The 16787-nt window shown below is 57.8% G+C and overlaps 1 protein-coding gene across 3 annotated transcripts; it reads left to right on the top strand.

The window, feature by feature from the left end:
- Positions 1 to 570: 570 nt before the first annotated feature.
- On the top strand, positions 571 to 16341 carry TNFAIP8L1 (TNF alpha induced protein 8 like 1). Of its 3 annotated transcripts, none has more exons than XM_064572977.1 (3): positions 578 to 785; positions 1325 to 1432; positions 14020 to 16341. In XM_064572977.1, the coding sequence occupies exon 3, from the start codon at positions 14025 to 14027 to the stop codon at positions 14583 to 14585; it is 561 nt and encodes a 186-aa protein (XP_064429047.1). In that variant the 5' UTR covers positions 578 to 785; positions 1325 to 1432; positions 14020 to 14024; the 3' UTR covers positions 14586 to 16341. The 3 variants fall into 3 exon arrangements, with proteins under 3 accessions (XP_064429054.1, XP_064429047.1, XP_045719254.1); XM_045863298.3 differs by having other exon boundaries at positions 578 to 859; XM_064572984.1 differs by lacking the exon at positions 1325 to 1432 and having other exon boundaries at positions 571 to 785.
- Positions 16342 to 16787: the final 446 nt, after the last annotated feature.

Here is a 16787-nt window from a genome sequence, read left to right as displayed (position 1 = left end):
GTTGGGACCTGGAGGTGGGGGGCTGCTGGCATCCAGTGGGTGGGGGCCAGGGATGCTGCTCAACACCCCCCAGGGCCCAGGCTGCCCCCCACAGCAGGAATGCAGCACCTGGTTGCCAATCGTGCAGAGGATGAGCAGCCCTGGGCTAGGGGAGGACAGGACCTGGCTGAGGGCAAGAGAATGTGGGGCCAGCACTCCTTGGTTTGAATCCTGGCCCTGCCACCTATGTCTGTGTGTCGTCAGCCAAGTCACTGCCCCTCTTTGGGCCTCAGTTTCCCTCTCCGAAATGGTATAAAGAGATATTTCATTTATTTTTGCCTCGGGAGGAGAACCCTGTGCTGGGGCTGTGTGCGTCCCGTGTGCACACAGCAGGAACTCCACAAACGCTTGTCTGGTCTGCTCTGGCCTCCCCTGGCCCTAGCTAAAACTGGGACCCAGAGCTGGGCTGCAGGGAGGAAACCGAGCAGCAGGGGAGCTGGGAGCCGCTCCTGGGCCCAGTTCCCAGGACTCACAGCTGCATCCTCCTGTGGGGGGGCCCCAGCTGGCCCAGCCAGCTCACCCGCTGGCGGCCAGGAGGCTCCTGCGTGTTCTGTCGCCTCCTTCCCACGGAAATCGAGGCTGGATCTGGGAGTCCCCTGGTGGGGTTTCCAGGGTCCGTCCACCCAGCGACTGCCTCAAACCTCACCTGAGAATTCACCTGAGCCCGGGGAGATTCATCTTCAACCTTGCGTCAGATTCAGCCCATTTGGGGCTACAGGACTCTGCATCTTTTAAGGGACTCTCAGGTGATTCTGATATAAAGGGTTCCTAGGGGCTGTACTTTAAGAAACATGCTTCGGCACCAATTCCTGTCACCCAGGTGGGTAAAGTGAGTCCCCGAGGGAGGAAGGGGCTTGCCCAGGGCCAGAGTTGATCTGTTTTTCTTTTGGGCTCTCTCAATCTCTTTCTCCCTGCCCCCTCCTCACCGGGTCTCAGTTTTTGACTCTGGATCTCCTTCCTCTCCTTTCTTTGGCTCACGCCCCCCCTCCCCCCGCCCCCCAACACCGCATCCGGCCCGTTTCACGATTCCGGAGGAATCTCCCGGAGCCGTTTGGCCCCGCCCCAGACCCCGCCCCCTCCAGATGACTTGCTTTCATTGGCCTCTTCGTACGCCGCCCGCACTGCCATTGGCTAATCCCACGCCTTCGGCCCGCCCCCCCCTCCAGCCCCTCTTGGGTCCTTTCCGCGCGGGCGGGGGCGGGGCGGGGCGGGGCCGCGTCGGGGGGCGTGGCGATTAGAGGGCGGGGCCGAACTTCCCGCCCCTCCCTCCCCCCGCCCCATCCAGTCCCGTCTCAGTCCTCCCGCGCGAGTCCCGCGGAAGCCGCAACTGCTCCTCGGAGGCGGCTGTACGGATTCCCGACGGTCGGACCAACGGACAGGCCCCGGAGAGCAGGTGAGGGAGTGATGCCCGGGCGCCTCCGCTTCTCGGCGCACCTCGGGGGCCACCTGGGCGCCCTGTCTCTCTCGCCCCCCGTGCCTGTCCGTATTCCTTCCTAAGTTTCCCTCTGTTTCTCCCTTTCCCTGTGTCCCCGTCACTCTCCTGCTGTATGGGTTAGGGGAAGACAGATTGGGTCTGAACTGCCCTCCCAAGCGTGGGGTTGTGCTCTGGGACCAGCGTCCCCCCACCCCCATGGGGACTCGGATGGACTCTGCCCCTTTCACCGAGCAGGGTGCCAGGTGCTAGGGCCGGATTCCCAGATTCCAAAGTCGGGAGGGCATTCCAGGTGGTGGGCAGCCTGGCCAAAGGTGTGGTGATGGGAATGTGTGTGGCTTCTGGCTAGTCCAGGCGGCAGGAAGAGCCATGGCCAGGCCCACCCAGACTGGCCACCTGGGAGCTCACCAGTGGCCGGAAGCCTTGGCCTCAGTTTTGTCAGCTATGAATTGGGACTGTAGCTGCCTAGGTAATTGGCAGGTGACCTGACCTAGATCTGCGTGCATCACCACCTCCTCTATCCTGGGGGGCTCCCTGAGGAGGGGCAGCCCCGGCTGTAAACAGACCTCCAAGGTTGCTTCCTTAGCATATCTGAGCCCCGCCAGGGGAGTTGAATGCCCTGGGGGGGCCACAGCTGAGTGAGGGCAGTTCAGGCTAGTGGTTGTGGAGTTCAGACCCTGGAATCAGACCGTTAGGCTCCTGTTCTGCCACTCACCATGCTACCCAAAACAAGTGATTGGATTCTGAGCCTCAGTTTCCTGTCTGTAGAATGGGAAGGGACAGAACTCCCTGGGGGAGAGGGCTGCTTCCAGGTTAAATGCAGGAATGTGGGCCTTGCCTGTCTCCTCCTGGCCCTCCCTCTCTCCCCTTCATTCACTCTGCTCCAGCCATACCGGCCCTCCAACACGCCAGACATGGTCCTGCCCCAGGGCCTCTGCATGGGCTGTTCCTTCAGCTGCCATGCCAGGTCCATGGGCAACGACTTTGAAACATAACAAGTTGCCTAGATGGGCTGGGCCAAGGGACTGCCAGGCAAGGGCTGGGCAGCTGGGAGGAGCAGAGAGAGGCCGGCCCAGAGACGCGGTACCTATGGAAACCAGAACAAAGAGTTGTCACCCCAGCCACACAAACACCTGGGCTGTGCTTCTCCCACTTGCAGGCCTGGTGGCCTGGGAAGCTCGTAGTAGGTGAGTGCCCAGACTACAGGGGGGCTGCCAGTGGGGGGCTTGCGCCCCTCCCTGATGAGGGTGGGAGGCCCCTAAGCAAATAGATAAGTCCGACAGGTGCAGTTTGGGAGGCCTATGGTGTCCCCTCCTGCTGTGTGGCCTTGGGCAGGTCAGATGCTCTCTGAACCTGTTTCCCATCTGAGGCCTGGATAGGACAGAGGACTTTCAGTTGCTTGGTGATCTGATGTGGTGGGTTTAAGAGGCTTCAGTGTCCCTGTCTGTCAAATGGGGCCAGGAGAGGGTGCCTGAGGACAAAGCTCCAGTTGTTGTGGCGGAAATGTCCCTGCCCAGAGGCAGATGCTGAATAATGGCTGAGGCTTGTCCTGGTACAGCCCCAGGTGTTAGAGACATGGGGGGGGGGGTGTCCACAGCCCCAGGTGTTAGAGACATGGGGGGGGGGTGTCCACAGCCCCAGGTGTTAGAGACATGGGGAGGGGGGTTGTCCACAGCCCCAGGTGTTAGAAACATGGGGAGGTGTCCACAGCCCCAGGTGTTAGAGACATAGAGGGGGGGTCCACAACCCCCAATGTTAGAGACCTAGAGGTGGGGTCCAAAGCCCCAGGTGTTAGAGACATGGGGAGGGGAGGTGTCCACAACCCCAGGTGTTAGAGACATGGGGGGGTCCACAACCCCCAATGTTAGAGACCTAGAGGTGGGGGTCCACAGCCCCAGGTGTTAGAGACATAGAGGAGGAGGGGGTCCACAGCCCCAGGTGTTAGAAATGTAGAGGCAGGGGAGGGGGGTCCTGGATATGGGCAGGCCTGGGCCAGTTACACAGCACGTGCCCCTCCCCTGGGCACCCCTCACCCCCACCCCCCCACCACGACACAACTCCCTGGGCTCCCCCACCTGAGCTTTCCTGGAAGCTCCCCTGGCTGAGTCCTTGGGATCCTCTAAGACTTCGTTCTCCAGGCCTCAACATCCACTTCTGTCCAATGGGGTAGTGGAAGTTGGGGAGCATTTACCTGGGGGAGCCCCCACTCCAGAGGAGCTCGCGCGGCACTACTACGTGACCTTGGGCTCTCTCTATCTCTCTCTGGGCCTCAGTTTCCCTGGCTGGACAGTGGGGCCTTTGGATGAGCTCTCAGACTCCATGCTCCTCTGGTGCTGGGAGGTCATTTATTCACTCAACAGGTTCTGAGGCCCTACTGTGAACCAAGGCCTGGTGCTGGGCACCTCCGACACAGCACTGACCAAGGCCGAGCCGCTGCCCTCCCTCACTTGGTTCACAGATTGGACTTGGGAAACACAGGTGGTCATCCAGAAATTTCATTATGCTTAATTGTAACTGCATGAAGATGATGGAGAGACAGATGGATGTGGAAGTTAGTTTAGATGGGGGACCTGGGAGGGACTCCTGAGGAGGTGACATTTGAGCTGAGGCCTGAATGACAAGAAAAAAACAGCAGTGTGGAGACCTGAGGGGAAGGGCATTCCGGTCAGAGGACACAGCCCATGCAAAGGCCCTGGGGCAGGCGTGGGCCTGGAGTTTCGGAGGACCGGTGAGGAGACCCATGTGACTGGAACAGAGTGAGTGAGGGGAGGAGAGTGAGGGGATGAGGGTGGGGGCAGGTCATACATGGTCCTATGGGCAATGGGAAGAATTTGGGCTTTTACCCCAGAAAGGGGAGCAGTGGAGGGCTGTGGGCAGATTCCTGACTCAGGTGCTTACTGGCGCCCTCTGGTGGCCTCTTTGGGGAGGACGATGAGGAAGTGTGAGAGCCTGAGCCCGGAAGAAGGGCTCAGGGCTCAGGGGACTAGGACTCAGGCAGTGGAGAGGGAAGAGGTGGGCGGAGCTGGGACTCACCTAGGGGCTGCATCCACATTGCTGCCACATGACCCCGAAGCCTCGAACATCTTTTGCTTGGCCTCAGCCTGGCCTGATCTTTTCTGTAGGGGGTGGCCTGTGCTCTCCCAACATTCCTGCTTGGCGCCCAAGCTCTGCTTCAGTGGGAGTCTGACCATAGTTGGCAGGGTCCCAGCTCCCCCTGATGCCCGGCAGGTGGCCAGACCTGGCTCCGGCTCTGGAGAACCCCGTTTGAGAACCACTGAGGCCCCCAAGCCCCTCCGACAAACAGATTCCTCTCTTCCTTTTGCCATATCCAAATTGGGCACCGACTGTGAGGTCCGAGTGGTGGCTGATTAAAAACCCGACGCCGTGGGGGCCCTGCTGTTGGCAGAGGGTCTCGTGGGGGAACAAGGACAGAGGGGGCATTTGCTGCTGTGGATGGAGGCCTGGGGCCCCTGAGGCCACCCTGGGCCACTGCAGCCAGGGCTCAGAGAGGTGGTGAGATGGAGTGGCTGGCCCGGCCCTGCTGTGCTGGTCCATCAATTATTGACACCTTTTGTGTAGGACATGAAGAATTCATGCGGTGGGGACGGGCTGCCCATGGACCCGGGGCCTGCTGTCACCGGCTCAGCCCGGCTCATGAGAGCCCCGGGCTGTCTCATCAGCAATCTTCACGGCTGGGTTGTTAAACACAGCCATTATTAAAAATGACAGACTATGAGCTTACGTATATTTAAAACTAGGGTATAGAATATTATTTGGCCATAAAAAGGAGTGAAGTGTTGACATGTGCTGCCCCGCGGACAGACCCCGAGCCCACGACGCTCAGGGAGGGAACCAGACACAGAAGCCACACGGGGTGTGAGTCCACGTGGGTGAGACGCACAGAATAGGCTCTTCCACGGACGGGAAGGGGGCTCGTGGGGGCCAGGGTCTGCAGGAGGGGACTGCTGATGGGGACGGGGTTGCTTTTTGGGGTGATGGAATGTTCCAGAACTAGATAAGGGCACTAGTTGCACAACTCTGTGAATATATAAAAACCACTGAGTTGTACACTTTTTTTTTTTAAAGATTTTATTTATTTATTTGAGACAGAGAGAATGAGAGAGAGAGAGAGCACATGAGAGGGGGGAGGGTCAGAGGGAGAAGCAGGCTCCCTGCCGAGCAGGGAGCCCGATGCGGGATTCGATCCCGGGACTCCAGGATCATGACCTGAGCCAAAAGCAGTCGCTTAACCAACTGAGCCACCCAGGCGCCCTGAGTTGTACACTTTAAAAGGCCAAATTTTTTGGTGTGTGAATCATATGTTGATAAATCTCATAAAAAACCAAAGGTCATAAATAGTCAAAATTGTGACTTCCTAATTATTCTACCGTATTTGACTAAAATCTATACTATTGAGGTCATTTTCATCTATTGGATGTGGTTGGTGGAAATGGTGAGCAGCTCTTCCCAGCTCCACCTTCGCTGACATCAAGTTGGAAGCTTGAAATTGGCCGTGGTGGGAGCACGTACACCGTGGAAATTGGCAACTACTACACATCGGGGTTTGATTTATTGTTCTGTTGATTGTCTAGACCAGGGGTTGGCAAACTTTTTCTATGAAGGGCCCGAGGAGAAACATTTTCAGCTCTGTAAGCCATGCACGTCTCTGTCCCGTGTACCCAAGCCTGCCATTATGGCGCAGAAGTGGTCGTAGATGGTATGCAAGTGAATGGCTGTGGCGGTGTGCCAATAAAACTTTATTTACAAAAACGGGCAGTGGGCCAGGGTTCGCCAACTCCTGGTAGAACTCAAGAAAGTGATGAAGAGAATGCCAGTGATGAGAATTAAACTCAACAGTGTGTCGGGTCCACAGCAGTTTCCTTGTGAAAAGCACAAGAGCGTGGAGGAGGCGTTCTCCCGCCCCCGGACACCTGCCATCGGGCTCGGCACCGACGTCGCTCTCGTTGCTGATGAACACAGTTCTCGTTCTCCTTGTTTCTCGTTAGTCTGGCTTGTTCCCGTAAAGGAGAATGTCAGATGACGTCCGTGCCCAGAACTGCACGTGTTTGTCCACCACGTGTGTGGGCCCGTGACCCATGCTCGTTTGGCGAAACTTACCGGGAGCATTTTGCGGAAAGCGATTTGGCTGTGGGGACTCGACACGGGGTTGCGGTGTGCTCAGCCCCGGTGGGATGGGGGAGGGCCAGGAGGGGTCTCCCCACCCCCACCTCCAGGGCCTCCCAACAAAAAGGGCCTGGGCAGCTTTGCAACATCATTTCCCGCCCGCATTAACCTGTGCCTCGATTTGCATTCAGTGATCAATTAGTCATTCAACGATCCTCTAGTTAGGATCCACTGCATGCCCAGGACTGGGTACTGGGGACTGGGGACCCCGCCAGGACTAAGACAGACCCATTGTCCGCCTTCACGGCCTCGAGCCTGGCATAGGAAGCCTAAGTCATGAACCAACACAATGAATTGTCACAAATAAACTCGGTGAGGTGGAGGAGACCAGGGGTGAATGATTTGGGTTGTCAGGGAAAGCCTTTCTGAGCAGGGGGACCATTATGCTGAGAACGCCCCCTGCTCCCAACCCCTGGCAGAGGCACAGTGCATGCAGCGAGGGGATGGGTGAGGCTGGAGCCCACTGAGCGACGGAGAGACTGATGGAGGGGGTTGTGGCTGTAATGGGGGAGAGATTGGCTCGGCTCCTGAGTTTGGGAACTGAAGGGACTGGAAAGAACAGGGTCCACTGGGAGGGTGCCGTTCACTGATGTGTGCCCTTCACCTCTCAGGGGAGGCTCAGGGACAGTCCTGCCTCCTGTCTTTGCCTCTGCAGGTAAAGGATGTTAGAGCAGCCCAGAGGTTTGAGGTCAGGGTCCGTGGCCAGTTTTCAGGGCGTTTGGGAGCTGGAGTGTCCAAACTGGGATGAGGACTAAGTTCCGAGTCCAAAAGACAAAGTGGGGTTGACAGAGGAAGTGTGGACTGGGCTCCACAGTTCTGGGGAAGAATGTGGGGGGCAGAGCAAGCGTCAACAGAGCCAAGGACTCTGTACCTGGACACCCATTTCACAGATGGGAAAGCTGTCCCCAAGGGCATGGGGCCTGTCTGGGGTCCCTGTGGGGAGATAGCAGGGCTGTGGGAGGACCCGGACAGTGGCCTTCACTCTCCCCACTGCTCTTCTAACACAGGCACAGTCCTGCCCCAGGGCCTTTGCACCAGCTGTTTCCTCTGCCTGGCTCACCTTTCCCCCAGACCTTGTCTTTCCAGTCCCAGCTTCGGCAGCTCCACTTCAGAGAGGCCTTCCTGACCATCCTGGCCAAGGTCACCTGCTGTCCCTGGCTGTCACTCCCCCCTCCTCCTTGGCTCTTATCTCTCCCTGAAATTATCCTGTTTGTTTTTGTGTTCACTGATTTCTGGTGTCTCCTCCTTCCAGCAAGGAAGATGCCTCTTAGGGGACTATTTTGGAAATTTGGAGGGCTTTCTTTTTGCTTGTGATGATAACAGGATGTTCTGGCATTGGGGGGCAGGGAGCAGGGACACTAGGCATCCAGCCACGTGCCTTGAGTAGCCCCCTGGCACCCACAACTTCCTAACATCCTGCCAGAAACAAACCGTTGAGTGGGGTTTTGCACGGTTTTAATACCCAGTGACTGTTCCCAAAATGCAACTCCTGTGTAAATTGAGGGAGAGGTGGAGCTCTTTTAGACAGGAATCTGTAGCTACAGGTTCACTGCCCTATGCCCCATATGCAGATCTCTAGGAGATGCACTCTATCCTCCAGTGCGGTAGGCTTATGCTACTAAGGCGGGAAATTCTTTTTGATCAACCATGTATTATTAGGCACCTACTATGTGCCTGGCACCTACTATGTGCCTGGCAAGGTGGAAGTGATTTACAAATCTCAGCTTGTGTGATCCTTTTATTTCTGTTTGTACTACAGCATGGGCCAAATCCTGACTTTTTTTTTTTTTAAAGATTTTATTTATTTGAGAGAGAGAGAATGAGAGAGAGCAAGCACATGAGAGGGGGGAGGGTCAGAGGGAGAAGCAGACACCCCGCCAAGCAGGGAGCCCGATGCGGGACTCGATCCAGGGACTCCAGGATCATGACCTGAGCCGAAGGCAGTCGCTTAACCAACTGAGCCACCCAGGCGCCCAAATCCTGACTTTTTAAATGTTAAATTTATTTAACATTTTAAATATGAGGCATAAAAAAATGAGGCATAAAACATATAGTAAAGGGCAGAGAGGTATAAAATATATACACTTAATATATATAGTAAGTGTTCAGCTTGATAAGATATAACCCGATTACCATAAAATTCACTGCTTTAAAGTGTTCAACTTCCAGGGGCGCCTGGGTGGCTCAGTTGGTTAAGCGACTGCCTTCGGCTCAGGTCATGATCCTGGAGTCCCGGGATCGAGTCCCGCATCGGGCTCCCTGCTCGGCGGGGAGTCTGCTTCTCCCTCTGACCCTCCCGCCCGTCATGTGCTCTCTGCTCTCTCTCCCTCATTCTCTCAAATAAATAAATAAAATCTTTAAAAAAAATAATGAAGTGTTCAACTTCCAGAACATTCCCTCTCCCCAAAAAGAAACCCCATCCCCATCAATAGTCATGCCCCGCCCCGCCCCACACAATCTGCCTCCGGCCCCCCGCTCCCACGACCCCCCTTTCCTCTCCGTGGATGAGTCTGTTCTGGCTGTGTCACCCACGTGCACTCACACCCTGTGTGGCTTTCTCTGTCTGGTTCCCTCCCTGAGCGTCTTTCCTGCTGCTTGTTGGCCATTTATGTTTCTTCTTTGGAGAAAGATTAGAATTTTTTTTTATCGAGATTATAAATTCACATACCATAAAATTCATCCTTGGAAAGTGTACAGTTTGCTGGGTTTTAGCATAATCACAGTTGTACGACCATCTAGCTCGATGGCTTTTTACATTTGTATAGACCCAAATTGAGACACAAAACAAGGGATGTTCCAGATCCCTTCCCCGATCAGTCTGCCTCAGACTACCACCTTTATACCATCTATTTATTTATTTATGTTTTTAAAGATTTAATTTTTTTTAAAGATTTTCTTTATTTTTGAGAGACAGAGAGGGCACGCATGTGTTGGGGGGAGGGGCAGAGCTAGAGGGAGAAGCAGACTCCCCACTGAGCAGGGAGCCCGATGTGGGGCTCGATCCCAGGACCCCAGGATCATGACCTGAGCAGAAGGTAGACGCCTAACCTACTGAGCCATCCAGGAGCCCCTAAAGGTTTTAAAGTAATCTCTACACCCAACATGGGGCTTAAACTCACAACCCCGGTATCAAGCATCACACACTCTAACTACTGAGCCAGCCAGGCACCCCCTATTTTGTTTTTAAACTGGTGGGTGCAGGTAGACAGTGGTGTCTGCAGATTGCATTTCAGGGAAATGGGGGGACCCAAATTATTTTGTAATAAGGTGGCCTGGGTCTAGAAGGCTGGAATTCCCCCAGAAGGCAGGGACAGGATCTCTTTGGGTCATTCCAGTATCCCCCGTGCTTGGGACACACGTGGTGCTCCATAAATGCTCATTAGCGACTGAATGAGTGTTCTAGCCAAGCCCTTGATCCTTTAGCAGGCTTTTTTAGCTTTGATGATAATGGGACACTCGGGCACTCGGTGGGCAGGGACCAGGGACGCTGACCATCTGGCCCCTGAGCCCCTGGGCAGTTCCTGGGAAGGCCCTGCCCCAGAAAGGCTGATGTGGCACAGCCTGGTCACCTCCTGGCTTGCCCGCCCTCAGACCTGGGTGAGTGTGTAGGAAGGAAGGAAGGCCGGGGTTTATTTTCGTCTGTGGCCTGCTCCCCTGGGATGGCAGTCATCTCCTTGTCCGCCTGCTTGGACGGGGGGTTTCTGGCAGAACAATGGGTCGGGGAGGAGGGGGTCATGCAGCTGGGCTGGCCCAGGTGTTAGCAGGTCTGGGGGCTGGGAGTTAGGAGGGGTTAGGAGTGTGGAGGCCCAGAGGGAGGCTGCAGCTGCCTTTTCCTTCTGGGCTTAGGAGGGAGGTCCTGCTGGGGGCCCAGCTCCCCTCCGGAACCAACACACTCAACCAGCACTTGCAGATTGGAAGGCCAAGGCCCAGAGAGGGACAGAGCCCCCCCGCCACCTCGCCCCTGGAAGTCACACAGCAACCAAGATAGGCAGCAAGACCTGGGCTCCAGGGCCCTTGGGGTCCAGGCGCCTGGGGCTCCTCCCTGGACTCAGGGAAATTCCTTTCCTTCTCTGAGCCTGTTTGTCCATCTGTAAGCTGGGGAGACTGAACGCAAGGCCTTGGGGGTTCCTTCTCGTTCCTGATGTTTGTGGACATCCTTTCCCTCATGCCTTCAATAAACACTTATGGGGCGCCTGCTGTGTACCAGGCCCTGGGCTGACCACCGGAGGCACCGTGTGAACAAGGGAGCCCCAGCCCCTGCCTGCACTGTCAGGCCAGGGAGACGAACAATGAGATCAAGGCGTGCAAGGCCAGAATGGAGCGTGCCCGGGGGCGCCATGGGAGCCAAGGGGCACCTGGCCCAGCCTGGGACACCCAGGAAGGCTTCCAGGAGGAGGTGACCGTGATGCTGAGACTTGGATGAGCAGTTTACAGGATGAGTAATAGGGAGAGGAGGAGTCCTGGTACAGGGAATGGAATAGAACGTTCTAGAGAAACTGGTGGGGAGGCATCTGGGAGGCGCAGGTACTCCCTTCAGCAGCCCAAAGCTGCTGCTGCCCTTTCCCCAGAGAATCTCACAGACAAGTAGGGCTATGCCTTCAGGGACCTGAATGGCGTGGAGCTTGAACAGCAGAATTCCAGGCAGTGGCATCCAGCCCCTGGCCCAGGGAAAGCTCACAGCCTGGGGGGCACTGGGGTCGGCCACAAGCTTCTGCCCTAGGACAGACTTAGTTCCATCTTCCCCATTTTACAGATGGGGAAACTGAGGCACGGGGCGGTTATGTTGCTTGACTAAGCGGTCAGATCCGGGAGCAGGTCCTAAGTCCTGGGGCTGGATTTGTCACTGAAACAGCTCCTGGCCCTTGAAAGCTCGAGGTGATTTGCAGGCACCAACTGGGGAAGGTGGAGAGAGTTAGGCCTGCTGAGGCGGTCAATTGCTGTTGCTGTGTGGCCTAGGGGAAGTGGCTCAGCCTCTCTGGGCCTGTGTAATTTCTTCAGCAAATTGGAAACCAGCCTACTACCTGGCGGAAATGATGAAATGGGTGCACGCTGCCGGCTCAGGGCCCGCCATGTGGTGCCAAGTCAGCAGCACCCCTGCTCTGGCCCAGGCCCACGTAGCCCCAAAGGCTGGTGACGGTGTGGGGGGCAGGGAAGGCAGTCCTGCAATCCCCGTGCCCACCCTGACCTCTGAGGGCAGGCAAGGGGGCAGCCCAGGGGGTGGGACTTCTCTCAGGGTGTGAGCTCACACAAAGATGGGCTTTGTGGGGGTTCTGGGGGCTGAGCGGGCACCCACATGGCATTCCTGGTCTGGCCGGCCTGGGGCCAGGATGGGGGTGGATTCTACTAGGGCCTGGGCCAGTGGGTGAGGGCTGGGGGTGGGTCTCAGGCTGGCCTCATTCATTTTTGTGGAGTCTCCGAAGACACAGCGGGTAAGGAAGCGGGCCCCTTGACTGCCCCGTGGGCTGGGGTGAGGCCGACCAGCTGGGGAGTGAAGGCTGTGGGGGTGGGCAGTGTTGGGGGGTGCCTGGGGCACTGCGTGGCCCAGAGGAGGTGCCTCATCATCAGTTTGCTGGTTCGGGGATGGCTTCCTAGAAGAGGTAGTATCCAGGGGCGCCTGGGTGGCTCAGTCGTTACGCGTCTGCCTTCAACTCAGGTCATGATCCCAGGGTCCTGGGATCGAGCCCCACATCGGGCTCCTGCTCAGCAGGGAGCCTGCTTCTCCCTCTCCCACTCCCCCTGCTTGTGTTCCCTCTCTCGCTGTGTCTCTCTCTGTCAAATAAATAAATAAAATCTTTAAAAAAAAAAAAAAAAAAAAGAAGAGGTAGTATCCAAGCTGAGCTGAGGGATGAAACTTCGAGAAGAGGCAGGGACTCAGGGGCCAGGGCTCTGGGGGGATGAACAGGAGTTCACCAGGGAGGATGCGGGCACCCGAATGCGGTGGGGGGCCGGGTCCTGGGAGCTGTGGGAGCTGCCAGCCGGTCCTCAGAAGGCAAGGGTCATGCCCAGATATGCAGGTTGGGGAGAACTCTGGCCCCGCGGGAAGGAGGTGGTTGGAGGGATGGCTTCAGAGCTCGGGGCACCTGGCAGTTGGCCGTGGAGACAGGTGTGAGGAACAGACAGAGTCTGCTGTCGGAGGCCTGCTCACTGTGCCCCGAGAGCTCGCCTGCCGCTCCGCTTGGCCACTGTCCCGGCCCTTTCCCGGGTGGGAGCTGTCACACGTCAGTGTTTCCAGATCAGAGGCGTCGCTGGAGCAATGTGTTTCTAGAAACCTCACACGTGCCCCCCCCCCCCCCCCCCGCCGGGGCTCCACAGCCCAGGCTACTGCCCACCTGGCTCATTTCTCGCCCCAGGGCGCCGGGACAGTGAGGCCAGGGAATTGGTAATAACTGGGCTCCTCCACCCTACACAGCCCAGGGCCTGGGGCCTGGGACCCCCATCCTACTGAACTGCAGGATGGGGGTGGGGAATGACAAGCTGGACTTAGTGGGGATGGAATCTGCCTGTGGTAACTCACCTTGAGCCCCTCCTCAGCCCACAGCGAGGATATGGTGGGTCTGGGGGACTGGAGAACATCCTGCCCAGATTTCACCATTATGCATTCCCTCTTTTGACTTTACCCTTCCTTCCCTCCGTTCCTTTCTTTTTTAAAAAATTTAAAAGATTTTATTTGAGAGAGAATGAGAGAGAGTGAGCACAAGCAGGGTGAGGGGCACAGGGAGAAGCAGACCCCTGCCGAGCAGGGAGCCCGATGTGGGACTCGATCTCAGGACCCTGGGATCACGACCCAAGCCGAAGGCAGACGCCTAACCAACTGAGGCAGACGCCTAACCAACTGAACCACCCAGGCGCCCCTCTTTCTTTTTTTAGAAATGAACTCCCTTAGATCCCTTAGGGTCCCTTTGGTCCCCATCTTTTCAGTGTGACTGATTTTTTTTCACAAGCCTTCCTACGTAGGTGTCCTGCCCTTTGTGTCTGTGCCCTGGCTCCTCAGAGCGTCCCTCCTCTAGGCCGCGGAGTGCGAAGATCTGTCGGCCTGGGACTTGGCCCTCTGCCCACCTCCTCGCCTGTCCCTCCCTTCAGGCCTGCCCACACCCCTGCCTCTCTGGGGTGCCCACGTGATGGCATCTTATAGCTTCTGAGGGTAGCACGGGCCATGTGTCCTGGACACGCCTCCACCCCGCACCCAGTAGGTGCTTCCCGGCAAGTTTGTGGAACAGCAGGCTCCTGTTGGTGAGGCTCCCCTGGGGCTAGGCCACTGGCACGCACCCATTTCACGGATTGGGACGACGTGGCAGCAAACACAAGGGGCCCGGCGGGCCCCGGGGCTGTGGGGACTGACGCCTGTGTGCCTTTCTACCCGGCAGGGCCGATGGACGCCTTCAGCACCAAGAGCCTGGCCCTGCAGGCCCAGAAGAAGCTCCTGAGCAAGATGGCGTCCAAGGCCACCGTGGCCGTGTTCATCGACGACACGAGCAGCGAGGTGCTGGACGAGCTGTACCGCGCCACCAAAGAGTTCACACGCAGCCGCAAGGAGGCCCAGAAGGTGCTCAAGAACCTGGTCAAGGTGGCCGTGAAGCTGGGCGTCCTGCTCCGCGGCGGCCAGCTGGACGGCGAGGAGCTGGCCCTGCTGCAGCGCTTCCGCCAGAGGGCGCGCCGCCTGGCCATGACCGCGGTCAGCTTCCACCAGGTGGACTTCACCTTCGACCGGCGCGTGCTGGCCGCCGCCCTGCATGAGTGCCGGGACCTGCTGCACCAGGCCGTGGGCACGCACCTGACCGCCAAATCCCACGGCCGCATCAACCACGTCTTCGGCCACTTGGCCGACTGCGACTTCCTGGCGGCGCTCTACGGCCCCGCCGAGCCCTACCGCTCGCACCTGCGCCACATCTGCGAGGGCCTCACCAGGATGCTGGACGACGACAGCATATGACCTCTGGGCCTGGGTTTGCTGCGGGGGCGGGGGCGGCTCCAGAACCTCTTTTCTCCCGTCCAATTCTGGCCAAATCCCCAGGACAGGTGCCCGTCCCCTCGGAGAGGATGCTAATCCGTGCGAAGCAGCGGTTTTAAGGACTCTTGTCGCCTCTCCCTCCGCCCCATCTCCAGAGGACAAGAGCTCAGCCGGCCGGCCCGTGGCCTCCCCAAGCACCCCGAGACTGCTCTCTGCCCAGGCCGGCCTGGCCTGACCGCACCACCCCTCCAGCCACCGGATGCCTCTGGAAGCTGGAGCTCGCCACTTAATGATGTGAACGATGTTGCCTGTTCCTTGCGACAGGGTTGTGGTGAACCGGAAGAAAGGGAGTGTTACAGGGTGAGCTGCATGTCCCCAAATTCTTTGAAGTCCTAGCCCCCAGGACCTCTGAATGTGACCTTCTTGGGAAGGAGGGTCGTTGCAGATGTAATTAGTTAAGATGAGGTCAGGCTGGAGTAGGGCTGGGCCCCTGGTCCTTGTAGGAAGGGGACATTCGGACGTGTGTGAAGATGGGGGCAGACACTGGAACAGCCCAGCTGACATCCTGATCGCAGGGTTTTGGCCTCCAGAACTAAGAGGGAACACATTTCTGTTGCTGCCTCCGCCCGGCCGGGGGCACTCAGTTCCGGCAGCCCCAGGGCAGGTGCGCCGGGGCGCCGAGGAGAGGGCCGGGGTGGCTGCTCTAGGTAGGATGTCTCGATGGGGCTGGAACCGCAGCCGATTCCCACGTGGGAGGGGTCAGAGGGTGTCCCCGACCCGGGGCTCCAGGGTAAAGCCAGCTGAGAGGCATGCCCATTTGAAGATGATCATCTCACGTGTTCGGTAGACCAACAACTGTTTTGACGAGACCACGGAAAACAACGCTCAACAAATTCTGGCTTTGGCGACACCCAGAGGATGCAGGGACTCTCAGCTCAGGGCGCAGATGGACAGGTGGGGCGTGGGAGTGTAGTTGCGGTGCTCGTTTGTCAGAAGGGGCATGCGTAACGCTGCGGCAGGTGGGCCGAGGCAGGGCTGGGAAGGCTGTTCGGGGCACCTGCGGGGCGGGGGAGGGGGGACAAGGTCTCACGACTACTTGTGCAGGACCAGGTCTGTGGGGCAAAGCGTTCAAACCGGAGGCCTGCGGGCCTTTGTAGGCGAGAAGACGGGTGTGGTCGGCCCCATCCACCGAGACACCTGGCGTTAGTCGAGGAAACTGCACGTTCCCACCTAGACGTGGAGTCTGCCTCGGAAACTTGCCTGAGTCTGCGCTGGCCGCCGCCCCTCCGGCCCGCCGCAGTCCCCACCACGCCCTTTCGCCTCCCCCTGGCCTGCTGCACTGGCTGACAGGGCACTGTTGCCCCAGATGCAGGACGGCCTTGCTCTGGTTGGGTTTCCGCTTCCCTGAGAAAGCCAAGGTTCTCCTGCCCGAGAGCCAGCCCCTCTGCCCACCTCTGCCCCACCCCGCTAAGGCAAACCTGCCCTCCCATCTTCCGTCAGGAGACAGATCTTCACATTCAAGAACAATCTGCATTCTGAGCACCTGAGAAGCCCCAGAGGAAAGAAAGCCTTTGTCCTCGGCTTTGCACACTGAATTCATCAATGTGCATAAGGCTTTGTACTGGTGCCCTGCTGGGCTGTCCAGCCTGTCTTGACTCTTCATAATTTGAGATTTAATTAGAAAAACCAAAGAGCACCACAGAACTATTTCAATAAAAGCACACATCTTCCATTTGCATCATGTGGGACTAGCGATTAAATTGCTGGTGCTGACAGTTTTCTCTTGCCCTCCCGGGGCTCCTGCCTTTCAAACTGAGCTTGCGTGTAACATCACACGCCCGCAGGCCAGTCCTCGCTGACAGGTTCAAGTTCCGCTCCCCCAGGCGCCGGGAGGATGGACGTGCAGGCCTGCGAAGCTCGGCCTGTGTGCACCCAAACAAGGGTTCGGCTCAGCTCCTCATCATGACCAAAGACCCCAGGGCCAGGGTGGGTTCCTTTTCGAGTTTACCCAAAATATCTAGAAAAACGCCTGCAAATGGCTGGTGGGGACAAGGGCGACTAGTTTGCATCCGGATGTCCTGCCCTGTCCCAGGACACAGCAGGCACTGGCTCTGCATCCTTGACGACCCCACAAGATTTGGAAGTTGTGATTCCAGGCTGGTCGTGGACGCATCCGTCCCTCCT

Source organism: Mirounga angustirostris, unplaced genomic scaffold (assembly GCF_029215605.1).
Source record: "Mirounga angustirostris isolate CCGP_5_RB_7025 unplaced genomic scaffold, mMirAng1.0.hap1 SCAF_1, whole genome shotgun sequence".
Classification (NCBI taxonomy): Eukaryota; Metazoa; Chordata; class Mammalia; order Carnivora; family Phocidae; genus Mirounga; species Mirounga angustirostris.
This window is presented reverse-complemented; position numbering and strand designations above follow the sequence as displayed.

What these genes read in the sequence shown, in the direction of transcription:
- TNFAIP8L1 (XM_064572984.1), top strand. Translation starts at nt 14,025, where the DNA reads ATGGACGCCTTCAGCACCAAGAGCCTGGCCCTGCAGGCCCAGAAGAAG.